We start from the raw sequence: 20,174 nt of genomic DNA on the forward strand, positions 1-20,174 counted from the left end.
ATGAATTCAGGCGAATTCCGATGTGTCCGAGCGGAGGCGGCGGCGGCGAGAAATCCGAAAAAAAATCCGCTATCCAAACGCCTGCACCGTGTTAAAATTGATTGCTTCCCGGTACTCGAGGGTAGGAACGCATAGATTTCACCTGCGCCCCCTGGTACAGGGTACAGGGTACATCTATCGGCGATTTCGACGGATTCTGGAGTTTCCACGGCTCGCACCACAGTTTCTAGTATCCGCGGAGCCTTGGCGCCGGGCGTCGCGGCGCTGAAGTCCAAAGCGGGGGAGGCGCACCCCTTCGCATATATAGATGTTCAACGGGGTTGATAAAACGCGCATGCCCCACGAACGAAGGCAGACCGCAGTCGGGGAAAATCTGCCGTCGAATTAAGACGTGACGCGTTCCGCAGCATCCTCGCGTAGCGCGGCAAGGATATTCTGATACAAAATACATGTATCGGTAGTGGTGAGAAATTTGAAAGTGCGCGATTGGAAAGTACCTGTACTCGAGTGAAAAAACGGAGGGTTAAAAAATGGAAAAGCTCAAAATTGCCGGGGTTCGTGCATGATCGCGACGACGAGAGAAGATAGAAACAAGTCTCATCGGTGAGCGGTAAAACGGTGAAAGAGTGTGCGTGCGAATCGAATAACCGGTGGAGAAATAAAAATATCGTTGCAAGTTTAAACGTAAAATATTGAATGCTGCACGGGGTAAAAGACGAAGAAAAAAAAAAAACAAGAAACAACATCGAAGAGGAAAACAGAAAATGAAATAAAAATAAAATAACTGAAAGAATTATGAGTGTAAAAAAAAGTGAAATTCTATTATCGCCAAATATTCCTATAACAAGTTTCACATTCACGGGATATTTTCCCGCTGGATTTATTATGAGCGTGTAATTCTGCCTACGCGTCGTCGAAAGTGAAACTAAATTATTCCCAGCATGGATCGAATTTATTGCTACCGTAGATCCGGTCGAGTGCTCAGCGTTAATCCTGCAGGATCAGTTCCGTAACAGCTGGATATATACGTACATATATATATACATATATATATATATATATTTAGCCAATTACCCGGCGGGCCGGGGATCGTCATCACGCCTGGACCAACGCTAACGATAAGCTAGTTTGCATACAAAGAGTTTTAGTGAATATAGCATCCCCCTCCAGCAGGACTAATCAAACTTAAATTAGTCCAATCAAAGTTGAGAGCAAGTGCTTTTACGTCTCACTCTCCGCAACCGGGCTAGCAAGATTCGTTCGAGCCGTTCCTCGCGGATTAAAACGGACACCGTGAAGTGCAGGACGGGTGCGAAATGTCTTTGGGATAATTGCAGTGTCCCCAAAAGTGTCGACCAACCCCTCTCGATTCCTACACCCCGCCGCCCCGCTAGTGAATCCACCGAGGAATAAACTTGAGTGGATTTTGTGGTCGGAGCTGCAGCAGGGATTATAACAAACCATAGTGTGATATGTGGCGTAGAAAACTCGGTGAATACCTACGCGAAAACGGTGGTGTAAAGCAATGGGTAATTCGGAAGTGAAAAATCACGTGTGAAAAGGCTGCGAAATGGCACTGAGATGGCAAACAAGACTGTCTTTAGCTGCCCTACTCCTTATGTGCACGGAAGGTAATTATTTTCCTCGAAAAAATGAACAAGTTTATATGTAACACGTATGTATTATGCATACGTATGTATTAACGTACATCTCTCTCCTCGTGCCTACGCTTTTCATCAAAAGCTCCTGCACACAGAGCCGGAGCGCGTCTCTTTTTCTCTCTCTGTCCCCATGGTAGCAGCTTTATTAAGCGGCTTATACACTGTTGCACGAGCGTCACACGATTGTCTTCCCGGTCCTTTGAGGACTCCGTATTTCTCTAGCGCGAGACAAAGGCTCGTGTATAGAAAATCTCGACGTGGAGATCAGTTTTTGCCGCTTATACCTTTGACACGGATTTACGGGTACTATACCTATCGGAGATGGATTTTCCGCCGATTTCTGTCGCGGCTTTCATCGCCGTACGTCGAACCGAAAATACCGGATAATCGGCCAATAAGTCGATTTTAATTAATCCGAAAAATTGGCCGTAAATAAAACGCAGGATTGTTCCTTTCTTTTTATCCTCTCGCTCTAATCGATCAAACCCATGGAAGGGTAAACTCCTCCTTCCTCCGAGGCTGGCCCGGGAATTTTCGTACTAGCACAGGGGTTATAACCGATTTGAATCCGACTTTCCTGAATATTCCGCTCTCGTTTTCGGAGATACATGTGAACGTTTTATACGCGCGGGGATTGGCAACGTTCGAAAGCCCGGGGCTGGTTGTGCATTACCGTTCAAACCGGGAACTATTTTTTTCATTCTCCTTCTCTCTCTCACTCTTCTCCGCCTCGACGATTCCACGATCCTGGACATCGGATAATTCGCGGTTCCTTTCCTTTCTTCGCTTACATCTGTTTCCACGCGTTTCCTACTTTCCGCAATCACGATTACTCCGAGGAATGAGGAAACAGGAGAGTATAAAAAATCGCATCGTCATCGTGAATCTTAATCCCGGAGTGCGCGGCGAGTATTGTCGGAACCTCGGCATACGGAAACTGGGTATAAAATTGAACGAGGTGGCTGCAATGCAAAGAACCAATGAATCGCTCTACCCTTCAGACAGTAGACGCAGCGCCGATCTGGGAGTTTATTAGCCGCGAAGGATATTGCGGAACGAAGCTGGAGAGCTGTGTCAATACGTCCGCGGCAGATCGAGCCGTGGATCCTGGCAGCGGATCGGCAAACCGGCGAACCGAGCCCTGCAGGGTAATGAAACCTTCCCTGATCAAATCACCGACTCGCCGAGGGAGACGTCTGCTTCTCTATCTCCAACTATAGGTGCTACCTACGACGGTGAATGACCTTATATACCTTCGTCACTTGCGTCCGACAGCAAACGAGGATTCCTGCCGGTACTCCGTACGTTCATTCCTCGGGAGACCGACGTGACGGAACGAATACGAATATACATTTGCATGCTGAAGCCAGTAATTGTCTGAAATTCAGGAAGCCGTAATAAAATAAGACACACTTGTATTGTAAAATCCAAGTTTCCTTGAAGTCATTGGAAGCTTGAACATACATAGTGAATTACGACGACGTTGACAACTTCTGCCTCGTTGCACGTTGTCTTCGTCCGCGTGATTATTTTCGTTACGACAATCCTCGGAATCTATTCCATCTCTTAGCGACATAACAAGATTAGAGTGGGTGGAATTCAACGAGTTCATACGTGCCTGGATTGGAAATAAAGTTTCGCCCGCGTCGATGAGCTCAATGAAATATGGGCCGCTACATTCTTCTGGCAAAGTTTTTTGACTACGTATTTCGCCCCTTACTTGATATCTTCGTAGAAACGAGGGTTCTCACGATATATCGACGTGAATCTCCATCGATCGTAATTATTATGAAGAATGGTTTGTCTGGTGCATATGTATTTGGTTGAATCAAGTACGTCTTAAAATTTTTAGTAAATCGTTGGTAAATTTTCGACGGAGGAAACGGGAAATAATTAAATCTCTGGATACAGAAGACGCGAAATATACTTGAATACCCTGGTAGAATTATAATATAACAGAAGAAAGAATTTCACTCCATTCGTTTCGCAGAAAGATAATATATCGTAGGTATCTATTCAAGCGCTGAAAACGCCGGCGATAACGAATCTTTAACGAAGGCGTGTCGATTTTTTTCCTCTTCTTCCAGATACCAACCCTTGACGCTTCGTAATGAAATTCCTCATATTCATGGGATATGCAAAGATGCAAAAAAAGACAATTCCTTAACCAGTCTTCGAGAAAAAACGTTACGCAAGTACAAGTTAATTTCGTCCCCTTTTCGTTTTAGCTTTTCGACTGGCGTGTTACGGCAATATAAGACACAATGCTCGACGTAAAAATTCCAGAGTAGCTGGATTATAGGTGTAATTCTACCTAGGAGAAATATTACCGTGCGCGAAACACGATTCGGAATGAGGAATATATTAAACAACTATTTTACTGCGTTGTACACGTTACAGTTGAAAACAATAAATCCAAGTTTAGATTGCAGTTGAAACAGCTACAGCCATGTGAGAGGGAAAAACACTTGTACAATTCTAAAGCAGTGAATTTTCCCTGACTGTAAAATTCACCGCACCTTCGTACTCGATCCGTGCGAAATTGAGGTCGGTTGGAGTTTTTGAAATTCTCCGAAACTGGCAACAAGACTACAAAGAATATTCGCTGCATCGAACCGCGTCCGAAATCGAAAAATTTAATGTAAACGTCCAACGACAAGGGATCGAGAAACGGAGGGTCGCGATTACGGCGAAATGGGTAAACGAGGTTGTCGAAAATTTGGGTCCGACTCTGCGGAAAATAAAAGATTCCGACGTATAATTTTAGAATTGTGAAAAATTGGGCAAAAGTTTAGGAAGCGTCGTTCGAAGGGTTTCCAATGTGGAATAGCGAAAATTTTGCGATACGGGTTGGTTTTCGACGCCTGTGATTTGTTTACCCGGTTCGGTGAGGTTCGGTCGCTCCCAGTTACAGGTCGAGGAGCTTGAACGTCGGTCTCGCTCCCCGAGGGAAGGCCCCCGTCTTCTCCCGAGGGAAACCCGGCCAAAAACATACGCGTGGTTGGAGCGAATTCCCGAATTGAGGGCCGGTGAATTCACTCCGAGAAGTCGGAACCGCACGGAAATCGGTGAAAGAGTAGGGGGATGAAAAAACACAAGGAAAGAAAAGTCGCCTCGAGTGGAAAGGAGCCTTTTCTCCCTCCCTTTTTCCGTGCACTTCCCCCTCCGACTCCACTCCCAGGCACTCGCCGTATGCAAATTTCTTATAAAACCTCGAACTCCGACAATATCGAGGCGATTTCGAAACCCGAGCTGCAGGCGACTCGACGAACAAAATATATATACACACTGCTGCAGAATTCCAGCGTAGAGAGAAGGGGTGCAGGGTGGATAAAATACAGCGGCGAACGTTCTCGAGTTCCTCCAGGATACGCGTATATATTTCTTCCCTGGATTAACTTTAAACGAATATATACGGCGGCCACGTCGATGTTTTTGTGCCTCGTGACTGCACGGTTATCGACGCTAAAAACTTCCCCGTGAAGTCGGAGCTGAAGAGTCTGCGACTCTCGAATTCGAAGGGATGACTGGAAACTGAGAATACGGTGGAGACAACGAGGAAACAGCGACTGACGCAAAATCAGCCCCGCATAATAAGGAAAGACTGTACACGCACGTTGCATCGTCGTCCGGTTCGCACAGTTCCGCAACGATCGTCCCATTGCAATCAATTTACCATCCCGATTGCGAGTGGTGAAACATTTTGCCATCGTTGAAATCGATCGACGCCCACGCGATCCGCTGTGGTTTTCAAACTCCGATATTGCGCGTATTTCTGTTTTGGTACAACAATTCCGGGCGATGCACAAAGACTGTTGTTTTACACGCATTGTACGAATTTCATCAGCGAGAGAGCCAGGCGAGTGAACACGGGGATTAAAATAATGATAACGCAATTTTGCGAATCAGCATACACTCGGATAATAATTGTAGATAAACATTACAGCATCATCAATTTCGTACAGGGTATAAAAAGCTGCGCGAGTATCCACTAATAATATACGCGACGAAATTAATGAAATTTAGTAAAATTAGAGAGAATTATGCTTACCATTTGACTTGCACACCGTATCCTGCGTGCGTGGGTCAACTCAAGTTTGAATACTTTTCGAAGACACAACCGCACTATCACTTCACAACTCATTCGCGTAACGCTGCCAACTCCGAATCTCTACTCACGATGTTTACGACACACGTGTTGGAAGATGAACGCCACTGATCACCGCGATTGAACAAGACTTTTGCCTCTCCGAAGAACGGGAGTAATAACATGTTCGCGATACGAAGGGTCGAGCGATACTGCCTGATACTGCCCGAGATGTTTACCTGTCGTGATCAAAACACCTTTGTCAGCGGTCAACGTAGCTCGGTACGATAATTCGGCACAGAGGCAATTTCAAGTGAAACGTCACGCGATCGGGTGCTCTAAAAATTCGCACTGGAGAGATTGCAAAGGGAGTGAATTCGGTTGGTTGTACGATGCTGGATTCTGAATGGAATATTCATGGTGAGAAGGTGCGAGGCACCCACTTCTTGACTCTCCAATTTTCACAGTCTACCGGCAGAAGTCTCAGATCTTAGTCCCTGATTTTCCTTCGGGATGATAGAAGGAGAGAAAGAGAGAGAGCGAGATTCTCGCCCGTCCTAATAAGCTCGGCATATTTCCCAGTCCCTTGCGTTTTCACCAAGGCTTCAGCAGTCTGCCTGCCTGCCTATCTACCTACCTACCTGCTCTGATTCGGCCAATCCAACGCGCTTCATAACTCGACGTGACTTTGAGAAATCTGAAACGCCTGATTAGTCTGCGTAAACACAAACGCGTAAATCAACGGCACCGTGGCTGCTGCTCGTGCCAATGAGATATTTCTCCTCTCTGATTTACCCCCGTGATACACGTCATCTCATTCTGGGTATTATATGAATGTAGGGATAGGTATGTGCTCGCTTACGCGTAGAATACAAGCTCAGGTTTTTAAACTTTCAAAGTCAAGACAAAAATTTTCATTTCCATCACAGCAGACTAGTGTACCTGTGTGACACCTGCTCTTTCAAAATTTATCAGCATAATTTTGCACCGCGACGGGTACAGTTTCTCTTACACACGTCGACAAGTGTTTAAACCGTTTTTACGGAAAATTAATGCAAACGTATAGGATCTCTGTATACAATTATTTTTCAAAGCATTTCCGAGATACTTTCAAGAAAGCTCTGAACCAACAAAGCGAACGCATCCATGTTTCGTGAAAAAAAAAAAAAAAAATTCTACAAGCTGCTTGTGGTTTAAATATTAAAAAAATGGCCTCGAGGTCCTCGGATGTTGAGGGGCTTCGTATACGCGTTGTATTAAACCACGCCGACTAGGATGAAGAATTCTTCGACGATCGGAATTCGTCTGACGGTTGAATAGCGTACAGGAAATAATTAATGATCAAGCGATGAGATTTCATTCGGCCCCTCTTGATAGAGGAAGAGAAGGTGAAAAATAAATTAAAAAAAAAAAAAAAAGCACCTTCCAACCGGCGAATTTGCGCGTGATGCAAATAAATTTCCACCGCGTGTATATAAACGTAATGTACGTGTAAGCACATATGTGCATGCCTATGTACACCGTGTATAATGTCTATTCAGCACCGGACGAGTTACGATTTTATAATCAATTCAACCTACTAACTAATTCAATTAACCTCCGTACTCCAGCGGGAGTTATAGGTGTGGGATTTTACCTTCGAATCCCGTACAGAATTGAAATGTGAAACGTGGAGAATAGGTACTCGGCATAATTCATTCGTTCAGCCGAATATCGAGGATGTTTAAAACGCCCGCACTCGGAGTTCTCGTAGACGATAAGTCCGCCTCGCTTTCGGAATGAAATTTCGCATAAATTATACTCGCTTCCTTTGATACAAGAGCTCGCAACTCGACGAGAGCAAGACGGAACAAACGTCGTTCGCCGGTTCTTCGTTTGAAAAGAGCCGAAGGAAGAAAATGTCTACACGCTCTGCGAAAGATTACGAATTTTCCAAAGCATCGTTTTCCCCTCGTTATCCGGTTACTCGGTGAAATTTCTTCTTTAGAAATACGTAGGTACGCAAAATATGCAAAGACGCGAGGAGGGAATTGGAAGTCCGGATGAGCCGAAGCAAAGGCGTCGCATGTGGCTTCGACGCTCGGAATCCCGATTTCGCGTTTCGACGGTTGGATCTTTTATGCATAACCCGGTTTGCCGAAGATGCGCGCTGGTTATCGAGGAGATAGCGGAAAAATTCTCGGAGGAACGGGAATGCTGCAGGGCATGCGCTGGGAGGCGTGGAATTTCATCGCGAAAACAACGTGCTTAGCAGTTTGCTTAATACGCACACTTATCGCGGTGGGAACGCCTCGATATCGTCCAAACTTTTAATTATAACCGAGAAATGGGAGTTGTTTTTCTTCTCCGTCTTGTTTTTCATACACTCTTGCAACGTCGACCGACGCGCATGGAAAAAAACTCCTCAGGGTGCAGTTCGAGGTTTTATAACGAGGATAAATTTAACCCGCCTTATTAAAGCGTGTATGTGTAAAAGATTACGTTTTGCTGTGCTTGTTTGACGTAGTACGAGGAGTTGAAAATGCAAGGCGTCTAAGTCATTTAGTACAATGGGTGATTTATTCGGTATAAGCTTAATACCTTAGCAGCGGTAGTTTTAAACTATTGTTGAAACATAGAACAAACCGAAATAATATATTCTTTCTGACACCAGAATTGCGGGTGATCTTAAATAGAAATTCCATTGTCCTGAAAAATTAGGTCAAACTGACTTACACCGCTTGCTCTCTTAACCATTTAAACAATATTGCTAGGAAAAACAACAAACTAGCTACGAGTCGCGTGTTAACAACGTACCTATGTTCAAGCATATTTTTATACACCGCAATAACTCCCGGCGATAAACTGTCATTAAAATTTCTCGCACCGGCGATCAAAGGAAAATTATATATTTATCTGAGTGAAGTATAAATATAACCGCGGATGCTGCAAACGAATGGGGTTTGATTCTACAGAAATTCGAGCTTCACATCAAAAACAATCCTGTATGAATTATGCTAGAAGAGAATTGTTCTACGGAATATTCTTCTATAGAATAATTAATGCAGGCTTATTTCTGGTGCGAATCTCGAATCGGTTTCGGCAGAAAAATATTTCTGTAGAAGCGATTCTTTGGAATATTTTCGCTGTAAAACTAATTTTTGTAGAACCGATCCTCCTCCCTCAAACCACATTTTCCAATTCCACGTAGTACCACAAATTCATCAATTGCACGAGAAAATTTGAACAAGATAACGAGTTTTCTTTTTCGAAAACCGATTTGTCAGTCACGAGAAACTGTTCTCATTAATGAAGATCTATTATGGAACACAGCGAAATCGTTACGAAAAATATATATCGTGATAAATTGTACTTCTGAGAGTGAAGCGTAATAATCTTTACGGAGCATTTCAATTAGCTCTACGAAATAGCGGATTATAAGCGCGGTCATAACTGTTATGAATTAATGATGTTCTGTTCTAGATACATACATGCGGTATAATTACTTGGTTCGAGTAAATTCGTCACGTTTATAATACAATCTACGACCCCGTCTAAATTGGACAAATTCATGCCTTCTGGATTTGATTAAACAAAGCAAGATGATTCCAACAATCCGGTGAACTTGAAAATTTTGAACGTAAAAACGTATCTGCACTGACAACGAGTATCGATCTCAGTATTTTTTCCCCGCGTATCAAGCGTGAGTATTCGCAATTTGAATATTCGATCGAATGCCAGAATGAAAAAAGGCTGGTAAAAGTGAACAGAAGTCACCACTGCACTAAAAAAAAAATGCCTTAAGTAAATAAGACATCTGTCGTTTGTGACTCGAAACGCCCGGCAAATCTGTAAGATACTGGCAATTTACGTTCGGGTCAATTCCCAAAGAAGAAACACTCCGAAAGCATAAGGCGGTTAACCGAAATCCGTCCTCGCGGCATCTGTTCAGGCTATGGATTCGAAATGTTTTAGGAATTTCGGAGGGTTGAGCCTACTGATTAAAATCACTGGCTTACGCTTCGTCATAGGTTTTTGATGAAAGCGGCTTACGCTGCCGGTAATTAATGTAGATCCAATTAATTTTCCACCACTGAGGGTACACAGGACCGACCCGAATGTCCTTACAGGTTAAATTAATCCAGCTGAACGGCGTTTCAGCACACACCGTGTTCCGTGATCCTCGCTTACGCACATCTGCCAAGGAAACGGGTAAATTTTGGCCCTTCAAAGTCGACTATTTGCCCGAAGAAAGCGGTTCAAACATTAATTGAGGCCTGGTTAACGGGCGCGCCTCGCGTGCCTTGCAACTGAGCCGGGAAAAGGACGAGAATAGAATCATCCCTCCAGATGCAGGGACCCTAAACACGTCCCGAACTTTCCCCTCCTTCGATCCCACGGGATATAAGCAGCTCGCGCATCGCCGCCGACTTTCACCCATTATCTTGAGCGTCCTTCGATTCCTTTTTTCTTTTCTGACCCCGCGTCAGTCTCTCTTTTTCTTCTTCTTCTTCTTCTTCTTCTTCTTCTTCTTCCTCGTCTCTGCAGATATGGCAAAGTTTTATCGGCGAACAAGCGAGTCCGATAGCTTCACCGAGCGACGCGATACAATCTTTAACGGTGGAGAATCTAGTCGAGGACATGCTCGGACAAAAACCCTCATCCCGTCGCCTCGGCCACGCTACCAATTACCAAAAGATACCAGCCACTGCGGTGAATGTGGTTTCACAAATAACCCGTGCATACCCTATCTTGACCGGAGATGAGAAAATCAAACTCTTTGTCGCAGCGAGAGTATCAGAATTCCCTGAGAGTTCTTCCACGCTATCAATAATGAATCGAAATTTTCCCGCTCCGAGATCAAGAACAGAAAAATCTGTTATTTAGAATATCGTGTAATCCACATTTCTAGTTGATGCAAAAAAAAAAAAAAAAAGTGTGAAAGTATCTTAACGCATGAACTCGAAAACGAGCGTCAAATATTGATTTCTAGATGAGTAATGAAAATCTCTTGGTTTGCGTTCAATTTTATCCCCAATAAACATGCGCGGATGGTTATCAAAGTTTTCTTTTTTTTTTCTCTTCGTGGCCTCCCGCATTCAGACGAGCTGATATTTTGTCCGTCTGTATAGGCTATAGATAATATATCGATAGGACATGTTGCGAGCGCATGAACATCGGCCCGTTTTGCTTGGAATTTCAATATCAAGATATAGTATAAAAGTCTGTGCGGATGCGTCGGAATAACGGTATAGAGATGGCCCAGATTTCAGATGAAATGGTTATCAGAGATAGAGAGCTGCTAGCTGGCACAGATTCGTTTTCCTGCAAGCGTCTGCTACGCGTACGTAACTTTGCGTCTATACGTCGAGGACGCTCCATTTTTATCGTAAAGATATTTGTCCAATATTTCCTTTCAGCTTTTTCTCACCGTTCAGCAATAGCTTAACGACTATACGAGCATAGAGATGTCTGAGGTTTTTTTTTTCGGCCCTGAATTCGGCAAAAAAGTGAACGATTCGCGTTATAAAGATGCATTTTTAAAACAGTTCCTATAAACTGTCTCATCAAACTTTTATTACGATCGTCTGCAATTAATTTTCCTTGATTATTGGAACGTACGACAAAAACGGTTAAATATTCCTTCGTTTTTCCACCCCCGCTATTCAACGGGATGTGAAACAAAACTTTTTTCGAACAATGACACGTACACGGAGATAATGGACGGCTTGAAGCATTGTAAAGAAATTCCTTATCTCACCCTTTCGTAAATTGAGATCAATTAACGAGCCGAGGTCGAGTGCAGCGTCGAGTACACTCGGAACATCTATGATTATCGAAAAGAGATAATTAAAGAGTTCTCAATAATATCATGATGAAGGTCCGCTTCCTCCTCATTTTCCTCTTCGCGATCTCTAGATCTCAGAACGAAACAGTTGATCGCAAACCGCTAATTGCGTTGTAGAAAAGAGAGGAACATCGATACTTGGAGTATCAAACTTTTCGTGAAAAAAAAAAAAAAAAATTACGATTCGCGAATAAATGAGTTGGACCAGTGCTTCGTCGAATTCAAGAAACAGAAGTTGGTTGTACAATTTTCACTACTTAGAATAATTTCTATCTGGCGTAATACACGTACGCTAGTAATTCTATACGCCTATACTTTTGTGCGGACGGAACGTCGTCATCGGTAAAAGCACGGAGACAAAACAATAAGACGTGTCTGGTTCAGCCGAGCAGAAAAAATACAGCCTCTTCAGATTCATTTTCGAACATTTTGCGCCGTCGTTTTTCTGACGAGTTTGGTTGTCGCCTCATCAGGCGAGAGAGACGCCAACTTCAACATCGTTTCATTGTGCTATGCGTACGATATTATATTTTTATCTACGAGGTTGAAGATCGTAAAGTTATTATTGCGTGGATTCAGTTGTAAGGAAATTCGTTAGCTATTGTCTAAACCTTAATGCAGCATTAATAAAATGTCATGCTTTGTAAATTTACCCCCAGCAAAAATTTTTTATTCTCAAGTTGTAAAAAAGTGAAGCGACGATTCTTTCAACGCTTTGTTTCATTCAGCCTTCAATTTATCCGATCATCGAGCTGCCACGTTTCATACTTTATATATACTTATTCGTTATCAAATCTTTTCACCCTCCGATAATCGGCGTTCGAACGTATCAATTCCGATACCGGGTTCGTAGTCGGGTCGCGTTCTCACGGCAAACAATCAACTCGTAGTTAAGAGAATGTTTTCAAGGTACATCAAGGCTCGTCAAGGGTTCGCGAGTCTCTGCAGAGCCCCCGAGCAAAATCCTCCGCCCCCTGTTTTCAGCTCCGACGTTCTTTGAGAAACGCTTAGCGGCGAGGGATGAGGCGGGGCAAAGACAACATCCTGAAAAAAACATCGGTGGAGAAGTATAGAAGCGGAAAAAAGAAGAAGAAGAAGAAGAAGGAGAAGAAGTAAGAAGCGAGACAAAAGGTTGAGGTGTCGATTTCGAATCGTTACTTCTCGCTCGAGTGAAAAGTCAACAGCTCTCCTCCTCCCGCGCCCTTATTTTCACCCTTCGCAGGGCCGAGACGACGTACAGACGTCGGATGCCTGCAGCTCGCTTTTCAGCTGACAGTACTCGGACGTGGGTTCGCAGGGTCGTAACCTTCAGCATCCGGATAATAACCGTTCATACCCTGGGAGGAGTAGAGCTGACATATCAACGGCGTTATCTATATTTCATCCGTATTTTGGGTCCGGCAGATATTCGGATCGTATATCGCAGGCGGTGCTCCGTGATGAGGATGCGAATCGAGGCGCGATCAATACCCGTCAAATCTAAATCAGGGTGTGTATTTGCGGGAACGCCGTGAAGGTGGAAATGCGAGCGTCGCCTCGTCGCCTCGTCGGGAGGAATGCCGGCCTCCCTTGGACTTCGTCCGAGACTCCGAGGGTTCGAGGCGGGAGATCGATTCTTCTCAAATGCGTCATCTTTATGCGATTCGACTTTGAGCGACGGTCGTTCCGGGTGGAAACTATCCACAAGTTCACAGGTCACCGGTAACTCGCGTAATTACTTGACCCTGCCGGTCGCAACTTTGAGGATACCTATAACGGATCGGCGTATTAGGGGAGAAAGGCGATCCCAAAGCCATTTCCTTCGGCGTAGTAGCCTGCTGGGTATACGTATAGCCGGGCATCTCGCTGAAGTAGGTATCAGGTATTAAATCGACAGCGTTGGCCGCTCGCGGGGGTGTTTGGCCGACGGTAATCGATGATTTTCGCACTAGGGACGTTTCTTCGACTTGCGAAGAAGAGCGAAAAGAATAAAAATAAAGCTAGAAATAAAAAAAAAAAAAAAAAAAAAAAAACTTGCAGAAAAGATACTCGAGACACCGACGGTCACGTTCCACCACAGACGACACTCGATATTTAAGGGGGGCAGTCAGTGTGCGAGATATTTATGCAAAAAACTCTCGATCGCCGAGCCAAATTTGCGCGGCGAGTCTTTCCAGATAAAAGCAACTGCAGGGTATAAAAGCTCGGTGGTAAAAATGGTCGTAGAAAGAACAAACCGGCATTTATACACCGAGAGCAATTAATTCGAGGAGGGAGCTATAAACCGCAAAATTATTACGCGGAATAGGATGATATTCAAACGAAATAAAACAGCGATCCTGCATCCCCCCTTCGCGCTCGTATTTCTTTTTTCCCAACGTTCTACAGATATGCTTTATAAGGGGAGAGAAATCACGGTTCGTTTATCTTTTTATCTACTCCATTCTCTTTCCCCGTTATATATATATATATAATGCGTACCTATAATGTCATATATCATAGATTTCATGGAAATATTCTCAGCGTGTCAGATTCATGTGAAATTTTTATGAACGGCATTAGTGGCAATGCCGATGCGAGAGCCGGGTTCTATGGAAAAGCTTGGATATATTCAAGAAACCTGTGTAACGTACTTACCGATCTGCAAAAGCTCTCCTCCGCATCATCGCTTTTGACGAGCTCGCAGCAATAAACCGACGAGATGCATCTGCGAGGGGCGTGCAACTGACGTTATTCTCGATTTTCAGACACTCTGAGCATGGGAGAACGCGGCACGGACACCTCGGAGCGACATCCGAACCAGGCGAGGCCGCGACAGCAGCTTTTGAACCCCCCCGGTGGCGGTGCGAAGCCAAAGCCCGAGCCCACCTTCGACATGAGCCAGCCAACCAACGTGACGGCGCTCATCGGCAAGACGGCCTACCTGACGTGCAGAGTGAGGAACCTGGATGATAAAACCGTAAGGAAGTTGAAATATCCGAGGAGGAATCGAGGGGTCGGGGGACGGGCGAAGCTCGTCGCTTTGCGATAATTATCGGGAATATTTGATCGGCGAGTTGATAATTAATGCTAAGTACACACCGGGGCTGCTGCGACAATTCGCGCGAGTCGAACGGGTTATGATATCGGTATTTCAACCGGATATAGCAGGCCATAGCCGTGCCGGAGGTTTTGCTTGCTCACCTGAATTGTTGATTCGAACAATTTCAACCACGCAGATATATCTCGGCGTGTTCAATCCAATTACAGGAGCGACCGTCGAGCGGCAAGATTAGCGCCGCGGTCAATAATAATTACATAATCAATCGGGGCTTGCCTCTGAATTCATGTTTAATCAGTGAAATCTGCAATGTCTGCTGGCGAATTACCTCCCCGGCACGAACGCCGACGCGGCGCGGATATCGCTCGGTGGGAGCGAGGCTAATTCCAGATATCAAATAGGCACTCTGGACCCCAGAATCTTGGATGTTTCGCGATCCTGGAGGGTCCGCGGGCACCTGAAAGGCACCAAAGGCCTGCCGACTACGTACATTCTTCAAGCGTCGCGCACGTCGTTCGGGGAATCGTAACGGAGCTTATATTTCATGTTGCTTTCGGCCGTGGAAGCTCACTTTTTTATACTACAACTATTCGCTTGCCGTTAGATACGCAACTAATAAATTCCTTTTCTTGACGAAGAACAAGGATTCAGCAAGGACTGTAGAAAATTTTGATAACGAAAAGATGATTTGATACCGGCATTTGAGTTCGTTATAATTTCTGAGCTCCGAAGTTGGAGGGCGCAAGTTCGCGTGATTTCCATTTTTTTTTTTCTCTTCTTTTTTTTCACTCCTTATTATTTAAGTATACAAAGTATACAACGCACGTAACATCACTTCGCAAGCCACGTTGCTGGTTATATTTTATTCAAAGGCTGGGCAGTAAAGAAGACTTTTGCTGCAAAGGATTTGAGATCCCAATTTTCGGAGGTGTCTCTGAAAATGTCCGCCCACGGCTTGCGGATCAAAATAAAAGACTCACGCACACAGTCTGCCGCTCTCTTTCTCCCTCGCTGTCTGCCTCTATTTTTTCCTTGTGAAGTGAATGAAAAGAAAGTGAGAAAAATAAATGGAGCAAAAATCGCGAACAAAATCAGTGGTAATTTAAGAGAATAAAAAAAGTTCATGAGCCGTGAAAACATTTCTATACGCGATCCGAATCACCGGTATTGTAACTTTCATTTTTATTTTTACTCCTGTTCTATTCTCCACGCAAAGGTATCCTGGGTCAGGCATCGGGACATACACATCCTGACCGCCGGAGTTTACACCTACACCAGTGATCAGCGGTTTCAAGCTCTACCCGTTCAAAATTCCGGGCAAAACAGCGAGTGGTCCGAGTGGACGTTGTGCATAAAATGGGCCCAGGAACGAGACGAAGGAATATACGAATGCCAGATATCAACGGTTCCCTTAAAGTCACATCACTTCTACCTGAACGTTGTCGGTGAGTAAAATTCCGGTTATAGTTTCGCAAAAGCGTGATGTTACGATTAACGATTCACGCACGTGAAAGGAAAAGCATATTTATTTATATCGCGAACGAGACACCCACGGCGGCAAAACCGAGTCGAGAACACAGCCGTCTACGATCCTCGTTTCAAGGGGATGATCTTCGAAATGGAGGATCGTTTCGGAAGGCGCGCAAACACCGGGCGAAATGTATATATTGTTATATCGGGCAAGTGGCGCGTAACGAGGGTAGCGGAATGACCCCTCATTGACTTGATTCCTTGACGGGCATTGCGTACGGAAGGTGGCGAAAGGTGCGGAGGATGGGCCAAGTTTCAATGTCCCGAAATTCGGGTTTTCCACGCCCAGGTCGTGGGGTTTGATCGGAATCCAGGCAACGTCCTGTCCCAGGGGGCAACGCTGATTAATCCACCGGCCTAAGCTAACGACGCCCACGACGCCGACGACGACGACGCCGACGAGGCACATCCGCGAACCGTTGGCCAAACAGACGAGATACCATGCCCTACCGTAAACACGAAACGATCGATTAACCCCGGGAGAGAATTTTCCGAGCAAAATTCATCCCCCTCTATAAACGGTGGATTATCTCGATATCTCCATCAAAATTCGTCATGCCGTTATAAAATAACTTTTGTAAATCCCGCGTACAGACGGTAATACGATACTCGTTCGAACAGATCGATCGTCGTTCTCGCACGTTATACTTTGGGATTCGGTCGTTTTTATTTCATAAATTAAATACCAGCGCGATTATTTTTCAGAATTTAATTCGTGAGAGCCAAAAATTTATCCCCGAGCGGCGAAATTTCCTACAGATTCCGTTTGATGCGAACCTTTTTCGCCAATTTCTACCTTCGCAGTGCCAACGGCGACGATCCTCGGTGGTCCGGAGCTCTACGTGGGCGCGGGAAGCACGATAAACCTGACATGCGCCATCCACTTCAGTTCCGAGCCGCCGACGTACATATTTTGGTACTACAATCAGAGAACAGTGAGCTACGACAGTCCCAGGGGCGGTGTGTCCGTGATCACAGAGAAAGGGAATGACGTCACTAATTCTTGGCTACTCATCCAAGCTGCTCAGCCCTCGGATTCGGGGGAATACGGATGTAAGCCAAGCAACGCGGAAATGGCTTCCGTCAGAGTTCACGTCCTGAATGGTGAGTGAGTTTGATTTCTTTCTTCTCTCCCCCCCCCCCCCCCCCCCCGCCCCCCCATTCTATTCGCGGAACAGTCGTATGATTGAAGCGTAACTGCGGCGAAACGGAGCCTAAAATTACCGCGGCTTTGACGTCTTGATCAGGCTTCGCTCAATTTCACGCGTTCAATTATTATCGCGATCTCTCTCGCATTCCAAAATTCAAAATACAAATATCTCCCCGTCCCGAGCGAAGCGAGAAATCCTCCAATTTAATTTCCTGACGTATCGAGATGCCGACTCCTCTTGGTTTACTGAAACCTCAAAGCGCCTTATTAATCGACTCTCGGTCTTGGCTTCTCTTGAGAAACATTTCTAAAGACACGCGCCTCCGCAAGATGTGTTTCAGCAGGAAATACGCGGAACGAGGGTGCGGAAAAGCTCCCGTACATGGAATGTCGTAAAATACGTCCCGCTCTGCTATCGGATCATGGGAGAGCGTTGATTATACGCGTCCTGCAAATAAATCGATCAAGACAAATTGCCCTTTTCTGCCAATCGAGCGAAATCATATATATGTATAGTACAAACCGGACAAAATCTTGGCTAATGAAATTTGCCCCGCGGGCTCTTTATGTGTACAAAGAGGGGAAAGGCAAAGAAGCAGTTAATGTCCAAAAACCCAATTTATACTCTTAATGCCTCGGGAAATTGGGTGATTTCGTTTTTCATTTTCTCTCCCCCTTTTTTCGCCGCATTAAACCTTCGCCCAAAATGTAATCCGAATCCTTTCAAGTTTGATAAGGGATTAAAAACTGACGTTCAATCGGCCCGATTGGATGGCTTGATATCTCCAGCGTACGTCTAGTCGGTCGCACAGCTGTAATACCCACCCTTTCACCTATTGCCAATTCATCCTCCCTATATTTTATCATATATAACCCGTAGGGAAAAGTCGATCGCGATATTTCCTCGGAATCAATGTCGATGTCCGTTATCTCTGCACAGTCTGTTATATACGTATGCGCGTGGGAAAGTATCCGCGGCTCTCTTTCCATCGGACAACTTATGGTAATACACTTGGCCAACTTTTTCCATTATTATACTTTCGTTTTCCGTCGATCACCCGCGGTGTATAAAACGATTTAATACCAGATTCCCGAGGTTGCCTTTATAAGTATACGCTCACAGGCATGGCTCGGAGATATTTTAATTGAACCAATTTGTTATACTAAAAAATCGATCTATTCGTAATGATCCCCGACCATCCTTGACGGGCGTTGCCAGGATTATAAACTGCGTGTCCGCCGCGGTCATTCGCTTTATCTTATTATTGTTTTTTTTCCCCTCTCCATTTAAAATCCCCTTACTGCGGAGTCTCAGTTTTTCAATATTTAAGTTTCCCCCGAAGTTTAATTGGTTTCGCAGGGTCTGGTTTGAATATTGGAAATTTTCGAATGTCCCGCTGAGCCTCCGAAACTTACTCGAAGCGAAGTTTATACTTAGAATAAAGCTGTTCTATTCCGAAAACCGATCGACACAGACCCGTCCGTCCAACTGTGCGAGACTTGCAATACAATCAAAACTTTACACGTTTCTCCATCCACTGTTACATGTTTCAGGAGAACGGCCAGAGGCTATGCAGACTGGAACAGCTGGGCCTATTCTGTCATCGAGTTGTCTTTTGGTGTCGCTAATTATTTTGTACATATCCTCGATGTAAATGTAAGCAATTTATTGACAGAAAGAAAAAAAAAAAGGAAAAGGAAAGAAAACCAAACACACAAAGAAAAAGAAAATAAAACCTATTAATTGATAGATTGTAATCCAACGTCAAGCTCTGTCGCTGAATCCGAACGTTAATACCAGACGGTTGAGTGTTCTGAATCCAGGAATTACATACCCAAAAAGAAGAGAGTGAAATCATGTCGATCTTTCCGCTTCTTTACCCCCAGCGATATAACGATTGGAAAAAACTGAAAAAAGTTGGGTAATTGATAAGAGAAAAAAAGACATCAGACTATTGAAAATCTGTGCAGACAGCATATTCCTATTTCCGGAAATTATTCTGCGGACAAAGGCTTTGTTGCGCTGATTGCTTGTTTCGAAAACGCAATCCTCTTTGGTAATAACGTTGGTTCTACGGCACGTACCTACTGTAAATAGTCTTGTAACATATGCATACGTAATATGATATTTCACGAAACACTGGCATTTGTTGTTGCGTACAGCCAGGTTCGAAAATCTGAAACAATGTATGCGCGAGTAGGGGGAAAAAGAGAAATGATAAAACAGGGACTGCGGTACTACATTGGGGAAATTTATCGAGAGCGAGAGAGAAAGAAAAGGAGAAGGAGATGAAGTAGCAGTCATGCAAATGTTGTGTACAAAGAAAAGAAATAAAGAGAAGAAAATGTAGGAGAATTATACACACATTATACCTATGTATATACGGCACGTAGAAGTTTTACGATAAGATTCAGATTTTCGAAAAGGTCTGTACGTAAAAACAAGTCGATTTAATTGTATGAATTGTATCACACAAGGGCTGTTGATAATTAATTCTGTGTTGTACAATTGACTTAACACGAAAAAAAAGATGACGATAAGATGAAAAAAGATGAAAAGAAAAAAAAAATGAAAAATAGGGGGTGAATATAAACTATACCATAACTCGACGGTATAAATTTCATTCAAGCGAAAACAGAATTTACCTACAATAATATATTATATACATATATATCTGCCTACACTGCAGTCACACGTGAAGGTAGTTGGGTATTGTAAATATAACATTATGATGTTTACTAAATAAAATGAAAAGTATACATATATAAGTGATGAAAAAAACTACCCTGATTCTCACATTTTCGCAATAAAAACGAGAGGGACGCGACGCGGATCCCGTTCGATCCCATACATATTCTTTCGTCGCACGTATTCTTTCATCGGTCCGAGAACATTGAAC

General features: G+C 44.2%; 2 protein-coding genes across 2 annotated transcripts in view; one reads left to right on the forward strand and one right to left on the reverse strand.

Moving 5' to 3' along the window:
* Positions 1–20,174, reverse strand: part of LOC124220945 (neurotrimin-like) — a 232,906-nt gene that overhangs the window by 125,244 nt on the left and 87,488 nt on the right. The window contains exon 3 of the mRNA XM_046630426.2: positions 14,192–14,498. The gene's annotated coding sequence lies outside the window, so the exon portion shown is untranslated. The remainder of the gene's footprint in view (positions 1–14,191; positions 14,499–20,174) is intronic.
* On the forward strand, positions 373–19,920 carry LOC124220946 (zwei Ig domain protein zig-8-like). Its single transcript, XM_046630433.1, has 5 exons — positions 373–1,631; positions 14,302–14,513; positions 15,811–16,039; positions 16,929–17,228; positions 18,829–19,920. The coding sequence occupies exons 1-5, from the start codon at positions 1,571–1,573 to the stop codon at positions 18,927–18,929; spliced, it is 903 nt and encodes a 300-aa protein (XP_046486389.1). The 5' UTR covers positions 373–1,570; the 3' UTR covers positions 18,930–19,920.

This window comes from Neodiprion pinetum, chromosome 6 (genome assembly GCF_021155775.2).
Source record: "Neodiprion pinetum isolate iyNeoPine1 chromosome 6, iyNeoPine1.2, whole genome shotgun sequence".
NCBI lineage: Eukaryota > Metazoa > Arthropoda > Insecta > Hymenoptera > Diprionidae > Neodiprion > Neodiprion pinetum.

Bases quoted from the DNA above. Each gene is read 5' to 3' on its own strand.
- LOC124220946 (XM_046630433.1), top strand. From the start codon at position 1,571: ATGGCACTGAGATGGCAAACAAGACTGTCTTTAGCTGCCCTACTCCTT. The intron at 1,632-14,301 runs GTAATTATTTTC...CTCGATTTTCAG, and splicing joins ACTCCTTATGTGCACGGAAG to ACACTCTGAGCATGGGAGAA. The intron at 16,040-16,928 runs GTGAGTAAAATT...CTACCTTCGCAG, and splicing joins CTTCTACCTGAACGTTGTCG to TGCCAACGGCGACGATCCTC.